This window comes from Vombatus ursinus, unplaced genomic scaffold (assembly GCF_900497805.2).
Source record: "Vombatus ursinus unplaced genomic scaffold, bare-nosed wombat genome assembly UNPS02010822.1, whole genome shotgun sequence".
Taxonomy (NCBI): Eukaryota; Metazoa; Chordata; class Mammalia; order Diprotodontia; family Vombatidae; genus Vombatus; species Vombatus ursinus.
Genome location: NW_020950600.1, coordinates 5512088 through 5521980, shown reverse-complemented (window position 1 = coordinate 5521980; position 9893 = coordinate 5512088). Strand labels below are relative to the sequence as shown.

At 45.8% G+C, this 9893-nt stretch overlaps 1 protein-coding gene across 1 annotated transcript in view; it reads right to left on the bottom strand.

Moving 5' to 3' along the window:
- PRKCZ (protein kinase C zeta) overlaps nucleotides 1–2180 on the bottom strand; it is a 243018-nt gene extending 240838 nt beyond the window's left edge. The window contains exons 1-2 of the mRNA XM_027855466.1: nucleotides 2167–2180; nucleotides 1626–1961 (exon numbers count right to left, since the gene is read on the bottom strand). Coding sequence (XP_027711267.1) covers nucleotides 1626–1696 — 71 coding nt within the window. The 5' untranslated portion in view covers nucleotides 1697–1961; nucleotides 2167–2180. The remainder of the gene's footprint in view (nucleotides 1–1625; nucleotides 1962–2166) is intronic.
- Nucleotides 2181–9893: the final 7713 nt, after the last annotated feature.

The window sequence follows — 9893 nt, the reverse complement described above, 5'->3', positions numbered from 1 at the left end:
ACTGAATCAAAGGCCTAGAGACCCAGGTGAGCACCAAGAGAGCAGGCACTTTTAACCTAGGGGCCATGAACTGAGGTGGTGGTGCTTTTTTATTGTGATAGCTATTTCAATAGAACTGGTTTCCTCTGAAATCCTTAAGATTTTATTTTATGCATTTAAAAAAGAGGACACCATGGGCTTCACCAGACTGGCCCAAGGGGGCCAGGACACAGAAAAGTTCAAGGGAAAGGGCCTGACAATGTCTGAATGCCCACAGCATCCTAGGTCATGTACAGAACATATGTGATAGTCCCAGCTTGGCAGGAACTTACATAGGATCATAGATTATGGACTTGAAGCTGGAGAGACCTTTGGGGTTATCTCATCTAGCTCCATCATTTTACAAAGGGAGGAACTGAACTGAGGCCCAAGGAAATGACTTGCCCAAGATCATACAAGTAATTAAGTGTCCAGCCAGAAATCGAAGCCGGGTCCTGACTCCTGATCCATGGCTCTGAACCTCAATGACCTAAAAGAGTTCCAAAAACAGCACTCCATACTAGAGTACAAGCTAGGTAACAACAGAACAACGCTACAGGCTAATCTAATTGACAAAGGCCAGCCCTGGTGGAGGGTATGGAGGTCCAGCCTTGAAGTCATGCAGACCTGGGTTCAAGTTCAGCCTCAGACACATACTGGCTGTGTGATTCTGGGCAAGTCTAAGAATGTCTCCTTGCCCCCTGAAGAGATTTGAGTTGCAGATAAGGGAGACAGAGACAGAGACAGAGAAGATTATAAGTCTAGCCTAGACAAACCAAAAAAGAAAATAATTACAAAATCAAGCCAGAGAATAGGGCCCTTCCTTACCCTGCCCTCAATGGTACACACTGTTATTAAATAGGGCATAGGGATGTACCTGTGTCTTAGAAGGGGGTGAGGAAACCTCCCGAGTCACCAGTCACCCCTTCTTGGCAATTTAATAGCCCCCTGGAGTCCGGAGAGGTCAAGTGACTTGGGCTCAGGGTACTGAAGCCAGTATGTGTCTGAGGTGACATTTGAACTTGGGCCTTCCGGGCTCCAACGCTGACACACGACTCGGCTTCTCACGGATTAATCGCTCACCTCATTCAAGCTTTAAGGTCTGCAAAGCTCCCTAATCTTACTTTGTACTTTGCAGGAGGTGAAACAGGTCTACAACGACCAGCTTACAAATCATCGGCCCATTTCACAGGTAAGCCCAGGCACTCGGCTCCGCCTTGCCTACTAGAGCTACTTCCACCGAGCCCAGGCCCCCGAATGCTTTGTTAATGAGTCACTGCAGTGAATTACATTTTGTAACTCTAAGACGCAGCAGAAAAAGTTTAACTCCGGCAATCGCTACAGTTTCCTGCTCATTAAGCCGATCCAGTCCTAATCGCAAAAGGAAGACTTTAAAAAGACAGCTTCCCCCCTCCCTGAGGGACTGTTACACCTCCCCCTTCTCCGCCCAACACCCCCTCCCCCCGTTTGTTGCCCAAGCACCGACCTAAGAGAGGGGACAAACTTTCCATGGCTGCCTAGTAAACAGACGCAAACTTGGCTAGGACTGCAGGACCGTCCCAGAGATGCCGGTGAGGGAGTGGGGGCAGTGGGCGCCGCTTGCTTACCCGTTGTAGTGTGCCTTAATGCGAACGATCTCCTGGCCCACGTTCGTCTTGGACCCCATCCTGCTCGGCATGGCATTAATCCCAACCAGCGGAGTCTGCGTCCTGAGCGCGCGCAGAGCGGCGGGTCTGACTCCCGAGCCGTAGCCGGCAGAGGCTCCAGGGCTCAGGGCTTCGGATCGGGGCTCGGAACCCGGCTGGATGCCCACGGCGCTCTCTCCATTTCACCGCCTGGCCCACTCGACGAAGCAGAAACACCAGGGCCGACGCACTGCCCCGAGAGGGCAACCCCCGGGAGCGGGCGCTGTCTGTGTGAGGATTCCGAGCGCCCGGAGCTACCTGGGGGAAGGGGGGAGGGTAAGGAGGGCGGGGAGGAGCCCCCCCCGGGAAGTTTTCCCGACTCCCTTCCCAAATATCCAAGCCAGGAAATTTCTGCCTCTGGGACAGAACCCCAGCGAGCCTAGGACGGCCGGGATCGCCAGTGAGTAAATCTCCCCCAGGTCACATTTCTAACCCACGAGCTAAGAAGGAAGCAGAATCCTACCTGCAGGCTGGTCTCCCGGAGGAGGAGGAGCAGGAACAGGAGGAGGGAGGGGCAGGAGCAGAAGGGGCCGGAGCAGGAGGAGGGAGGGGCAGGTCGGGGACGAACTTACTGGCTTCCTTTGGCGAGGGCCCCCACCCTCTCTCCCCCTAGGAGTGGGGAAGAAGGGGGCTGGGCAGGGATTAGACGCCCCGCGGGGGGGGAGGGGTGGACTGGATAGCGACAAACTCATGCTGACCCTGAAGTTCAATGACCCAAAGAGGAAAGACTCTCCTCTCAGAAGTTATCACTGAAAAGCTACAAGTGACCTAGCAACCTGACAAATGGGGAGCAGAGGAAGTGCAAGAAAGGGAGAATGGGACTGGGGGATTCCTGAAAGAGAGGGATGTGGATGGGGGGGGGGTTCCAGTGATAAAAGCAGCTGGGGGACAAGGGGGATGACCTCCAGAATAAAAGGGCGTTGGGAGAAGAGTGGATTAAAGATCAGGAATCCCTGCGGGTCAAAATTGAGTGTTGGGGTGCAGAAAGAAGCAACCCAGGGGTGCTTTAGGAGAACTGGAAATGGGGGGAGTGATCCCTGAATAACAGAGGGAGATTTGCCTGATAATAAGGGTCATGGATTTGGATTTAAAGCCCTCAAAAGCCATCATTTTACAAAAGAGGAAACTGAGGCCCAGGGCTGGGGGGGGCTGGGATCTTGGGGTGGAGGAGTCCCAGGAAACTGGGAGGAAGGGGTAGGCATGTGGGGAAAGACAAAATCGGGGGAGGTATTTGGAACCCATTAGCCGGGAAGAAGACCTCGGGCAAGGGATGTCCTAGGGGAGTACGTAGCTGTGGGAAAGGGGCAGACGTGTGGGGGAGGACAAAGCGGGATGGGGATTTGCAATCCATTAGGTAAAAGGGAAACCCCCCTGGAGGATGAAGCTATAAGGCTGGCCACGGGGTGGGGGCATCTGGAGTGAGTGCGGGATTGGAGGGAGGAAGCAGCTAGGCTAAGGGGCTTTGGAGAGATCCTGGGGGGTGGCTTAGCAGGGAGTGGAGGACACACATCCACTGAGGCTGTAGCCCCTTCTCCCTGGCCCCTCTCACCCTCTGCGGACGCAGCAGAAGAGAGAACACAGGCATTACCCCCGGCCCTGCCCGAGTACTCTGCTCTCCTTCTCCCAACTTTACTCCCCGGAAGATACTCCAGCCTGAAAAAACTTGGCCTGGGGCTAGTCCGCGCGCGCGACCGCCACCACAGGGTGGTAAGGGGCGCGCGCGCTTGGCCCACACCAAGCAGGAGGGACTAAAGTTCGCTCAGAGGGGCTTGAACCCCACCCCACCCCCTGCAGAACGGTCCGATCATGCCGGATTGGCCGGGTTCCGGCCGGCCGGCCAATAGACGCGCGGCGTGAGCGGTAGGAGGAGCGACAGCCAAGTACCTGGCGACCAATAAGGGGGCCCATCCGGACGGCCACCTGGAGCCAATCCTCAAGAGGATGCCACAGGCTCGGAGCCAATCGGAGAGCCGGACGGGCTACCTGCGTTCGGCTAGTCCTCTGCCTCCTCCCGGCGCAAAAGTTGAACACCTGCAGCCAATGGGACAGAGGGAGCCCAGAAGGCTGGAGTCTACCTAGCAACCGAAGGATAAAAGGGGCGTGAGAGGAGTCCGCTTGGGTGGGAAAGGGAGGGCCAGGGGCGGGAGCGGAGGGTCCTAAATTCTCTCGGTCCCCTGGGTGTGTGGTGTAAAGTGTTTTCATTAGTAATAGAGCTATAATCTTTCACAACTCCTAATCCTGTGAGCTTTCCCTTGCCCTACGTTGTTTTAGTACAATCCCAGGCACCTAATAGTCACTTAATAAATCTATTCATCTATCTCAGTTTTTTGTTGTGAGTTTTTTGGGAGGAAAGCAGCTAGGTAGTCCAGTGGATAAATCCAGGGCTCCAGAGTCAGGAGGACCTGTGTTCAAATCCAATCTCAGGCACTGACTAGCTGTATGACCCTGGGCAAGTCACTTAACACCAATTCCCTCTAAAAATGATAATAATAGTCCTTACCCTCAGGAAGCTTCCAGTCTCACACACCTGTGCCTCAGTAGATAAATGTAAAGAAGTTGTCTAGGGAATTCAAAGGTTATCAAACAGCTAGTTGGTATCAGAGGCAGGATTTGAGCCCACATCTTCTTGACTACAAGACCAACTCTGTTTCAGTTGTGTCCAACGTTTTGTGATCCCATATGGGGTTTTCCTGGCAAAGGTCTTTCTCCAGTGAATTAAGGCAAACAGAGGTTAGGTGACTTGCCCAGGGTCAGACATCTCCGTTCTCCCCCATCAGATCGTGGACTGTTAAACATTTACCAGCACACCCCTTCTTTCTCCCCCCTATTCGTATGTTCAGTAGGCAAGGTCTCTCCCAGTTCTGACATTCGGTGTTCTAAAGTCTTACTGGCTCTAACATTGTCTGGTCTAAAGTTCTTCCTGCTGTAACTAACATTATCTCTCTCTCTCTCTCTCTCTCTTTTTTTTTTTTTTTTTTTTTTTTTTGCTTTTTGGTGAGGCAATTGGCAGTGACTTGCCCAGGGTCACACAGTTAGTGTCAAGTGTCTGAGGTCATATTTGAACTCTGGTCCTCCTGACTCCAAGGTCAGAGCTCTATTCACTGCACCATCTAGCTGCCCCACATTCTCTCTTTTAAGTTTTCCCCCAGCTCTGACATTCATACAAAGCATAGAGCCCAACTTGACCAACTTGACTTCCCTCCCCTGAAATAAGAAAAGCAATATCCATTGCCTAGTTATTAATTAACCCACTACTAGAGGTAATCTAGGCAAGAACAACAAAAATGGAGAGACCATAACAGAGCCTCAATGAGAAGAGCAACTCCCAAGAGAGAGGGCCCTGGTTCCAGCCAGAACCACAGGCAGGCTTCTCTTCCTGGTGTTCACAACCTAACACAAAAACAAAGCCTGCTGGGCTCAGATGGGCTGGTGGGGCCAGATTTAATGGAAATGTCATTTCAACTTCCTTTGGAAATTATGTCATTTTAAAAGACTGTTTTATTCTGAATGTGTGTGTGTGTGTGTGTGTGTGTGCGCGTGCGTGTGTGTGTGTGTGTGTGTGTGTGTGTGTGTGTGTTTTAAACCTTTATAACATCAAAACACAGCAGACCGGACAACTGACCTCAGCTTCAAAATAAGGCCACTGGAACTGGAAGCTAAAAGCAGGGAGAGGAAAAGTCAAGAGGAAAAAGAAAGCAAAGGGAATTTTTTAAAAGCTGCAAACCTACAACAAATTAAAAAAAAAAATCCCAAGTGCACACAAAAAATAGAAACTCTGAAAATCAAAGAAGAGATCAATAAAATCAAAATAAAAACTTCATAAAATTGATAAATAAAACCAGGGGCTAGTTTTGGGAGAAAAAAAACTAGAAAACAGACAAACTATTGATCTTATCCTTAAAAACTGAGAGAAAAGTGAAATTGACAATATCAAAAAGGAAAAAGAATCATTTTTGACAAATGAAGTAGAAATAAATAATAAGCATTTATTAAGTGCCTACTACATGCCAGGCACTGTGCTAAGCACTGGGGATCCAAAGAAAGGCAAAAGACTGTCCCTGTCCTCAAGGAGTTCCCAGTCTAATGTGGGAAACAACATACAAACGATGATGTACAAACTAGAGACAGGAATTGGAAGTAATCAATAGAGGGAAGGCAATCATGTTAAGGGTGAATGGGAAAGGCTTATCGTAGAGGATGTGGTTTTAGCTGAGATCTGGAGGAAGCCAGGGAAGTCAGAAGGTAGAGGAGAGGAGTGAGAGTATTCCAGGTATGGGAGACAGACTGTTAAAATGCTTTGGAGTGAAGCATGGAATGTCTTATGTGAGGAACAGCAAGGAAGCCAGTGTCACTGGGTCACAGGGTATATGGGGGTGGGGTGGGGTATAAGGTAAAAAAAGACTGGAAAGAGGAAAAGCAGGTTATGAAGGACTTTGAATGCCAAATAGAAGATTTTACATTTCATCTTGAAAGGGATAGAGAATTACTAGAGTTGATTGAATATGAAGATGACATATCAGATCTGTGCCTTGAGAAAATTAATTTGATGACTGGAATATAATTTGAAGAGTGGAAGACAGACTGGAATGGGAAAGAGACTTGAGTTAAGGAGACTAATCCATAGGCTATTGTGAGAGTCCAGGCTTGAGGGTAAAAGAAGTTGTGTGAAACTATTTTACCCAGTGATATGCCAACAAAAGAGATAAATAAATTAGTATTTATGAGTACATAAAATACCCAGATTAACAGAGAAAGAAAAAACTGGGGGTGGGAGGAATTCTGTCCTCCTATGATATAAATATGGCCTTGACACCTGAACCAAGAAGAGAGAATGCAGAAAAAGAAAATTATAGATCAAAATTGCTAATGGTTATTAACACACATTGAAAAAGTATTAGTAAAGAGGCTATGAAACACATTAAAAAGATTATACATTGTGATCAGACTGACTTATACCAGGAATGCAGAGTTGGTTCAATATTAGGAAAATTATAACATAATAGACCATATTAATAAAAAAACTTTTAAAATCACTTGATTATATTAACAGATCTAGAAAAAGCTTTTGAGAAAACAACAATTTCTGTTTTTTAAAAATAGGGGAAATGGGCTTTTCCTTATTTATTATAATAAAGAAAGTCCATCTAAAACCAAGAGCCAGAATTATACATAATGGAGAAATACTAAATGGAGAAAATGGAGATTCCTAATAACATGAGAGCTAAAGAAAAGATATCCTTTATCATAACTTTTATTTGATGTAATTATAGAAATGCTAGCTACAGCAATAGAATAAAAGAAAAAGAAATTTAGGGAATAAGCATAGGCAAACAAAACTCAAAATTATTGGTTTTTTGAAGATGATATGATGATCTACTTAGAAAATCCTGGAGATTCAACTAACATTAATTGAAACAAAGTGGCAAGATATAAAATAAATCTATATAAATATCAACTTTTTTTGATATTACCAATAGAACCCAGCAGAAAGAGATAAACAGAGAAATTTCATTGAAAATAACTACAGGAGGGGGTGAGCCAAGATGGTGGAGTGAAAGCAGTGACTTGCTAGAGCTCTCCCCCAAACCCCTCCAAATACCTGTTAAAAAATGGCTCTAAACAAATTCTAGAGCAGCAGAACCCACAAAAAGACAGAATGAAACAAATTTCCAGCCCAAGACAACCTGGATGGTTGATCAGAAAGGTATGTCGCGCTGTGCTGGGAGAGGAGTGCAGTTCAGAGCGGGCGTGCAGGCCGCAGCAACCCTGGAGCAGGCCTCAGAGGACTGAATCGAGGGCAGCTGTGACGGTTTCCAGACTTCTCAACCCAGGAACGCCAAAGACAACTTAGAATGTCAGTGGGAAAAGTCTGTGACTGCGGTGAGAGAAGAAGCTAGGTCTCAGTCCCAGTTCCCAAGCTTGGCCCTGGGGCGGCGGCTGCCTCCTGAGCTTCCGGCCCACAGACTGAGGGGGAATCAAGTGGCTGATCAGAGGGGGATTGCAAGGATCTCTTTGCCAGTGCTGAGGCAGGAATCTCTTGCTTTGCCCATGCTTGGATCTCGGTCACAGTTCTGAGGGGTGGTTCTGGGGTAAGGAAGAGTGCTGGCATGGTGGAGTTTGTAGTGGTGGCAGAGAGGAAATACCTCGCCTCTTATCATACCACCTTGGAAGAACTGAAAATTTTCAGGTCCCTAGAAGTATCTCTGAAAACAGCTGTACAAACCCCCAAAGCTTGGGACAGTACATTCTCCACATTGGAAGCAGACTCTTACCTTAACAAAGAGTTTAAAACTCCAGTAATTGGCCAGGATCATGAGTAAGCAGCGCAAAAAGAGTCAGACTATATTATCTTACTTTGGTAACAAAGAAGATCAAAACATACAACCAGAAGAAGACAACAAAGTCAAAGCTCCTACATCCAAAGCCTCTAAGAAAAATATGAATCGGTCCCAGGCCTTGGAAGAGCTCAAAAGGGATTTTGAGAAGCAAGTAAGAGAAGTAGAGGAAAAACTGGGAAGAGAAATAAGAGAGATGCAAGAAAATCATGAAAAACAAGTCAATACCTTGCTAAAGGAGACCCGAAAAAATACTGAAGAAAATAACACCTTAAAAAATAGCCTAACCCAAATTGCAAAAGAGGTCCAAAAAGCCAATGAGGAGAAGAATGCCCTAAAAATCAAAACTGGCCAAATGGAAAAGGAAGTCCAACAGATTACTGAAGAAAATACTTCCTTAAAAATTAGAATAGAGCAATTGGAAGCTAGTGACCTTATAAGAAATCAAGACACTGTAAAACAAATCCAAAAGAATGAAAAATTAGAAAATAATGTGAAATATCTCATTGGAAAAACAACTGACCTGGAAAATAGATCCAGGAGAGATAATTTAAAAATTATTGGACTATCTGAAAGCCATGATCAAAAAAAGAACCTAGACATCATCTTTCAAGAAATCATCAAGGAAAACTGCCCTGATATTTTAGAACCAGAGGGCAAAATAGAAATTGAAAGAATCCACCGATCTCCTCCTGAAAGAGATCCCCAAAGGAAAACTCCTAGGAATATTGTAGCCAAATTCCAGAGTTCCCAGATCAAGGAGAAAATATTACAATCAGCCGGAAAGAAACAATTCAAGTATTGTGGAAACACAATCAGGATAACACAAGATTTAGCAGCTTCTACATTAAGGGACCGCAGGGCATGGAATATAATATTCCAGAGGGCAAAGGAGATAGGATTGCAAGCAAGAATCGCCTACCCAGCAAAACTGAGTATAATCCTTCGAGGGAAAAAATGGCTATTCAATGAAATAGAGAACTTTCAAACATTCTTGATGAAAAGACCAGAGCTGAATAGAAAATTTGACTTTCAAATACAAGATTCAAGTGGAGCATGAAGAGGTAAACAAGAAAGAGAAATCATAAGAGACTTATTAACGTTGAACTGTTTACATTCCTGCGTGGAAAGATGATATTTGTGACTCATGAGACCTTTGTCAGTATTAGGGTAGTTGGAGGGAAAAAATTATATGTATGTATACATATTGATAGATAGATAGATGGCACAGGGTGAGTTGAAGATGAATGGGTGATATCTGGAGAATAAAATTAAGGGGTTAGAGAGGATTATACTAGGAGAAAGCGAAAAGGAGAGGTAGAATGGGGTAAACCATCTCACAAAAAAAAAAACCAGAAAAGAAAAGGCTCTTACAGTGGAGGGGAAACGGGGAAGGTGAGAGGGAATGAGTGAATCTTATTCTCATAGGATTTGACTTAAGGAGGGAATAACATACACACTCAATTGGGTATGGAAATCTGTTTTACCCTGCAGGAAAATAGGGGGAGAAGGGGACAAGAGATCAGGGGAATGATAGAGAGGAGGGCAGATTGGGAAAGGGGGTAATCAGAAGCAAACACTTCTGAGGAGGGACAGGGTCAAAAGAAAGAATACAATAAATGGGGGGGTGGAATAGGATTAAGGGAAATAGTTAGTTTTTCACAACATGTCTACTATGGAAGTGTTTTGTATGATTGCACATGTATAACCTATATTGAGTTGCTTGCCTTTTCAATGAGGGTGGGTGGGGAGGGAGGAAGGGAGAAAATTTGGAACCCAAAGTTTTAAAAACACATGTTTAAAAAAAAAAATTTCACATGCAACTGGGAAATAAGAAATACAGGAAATGGGGTAC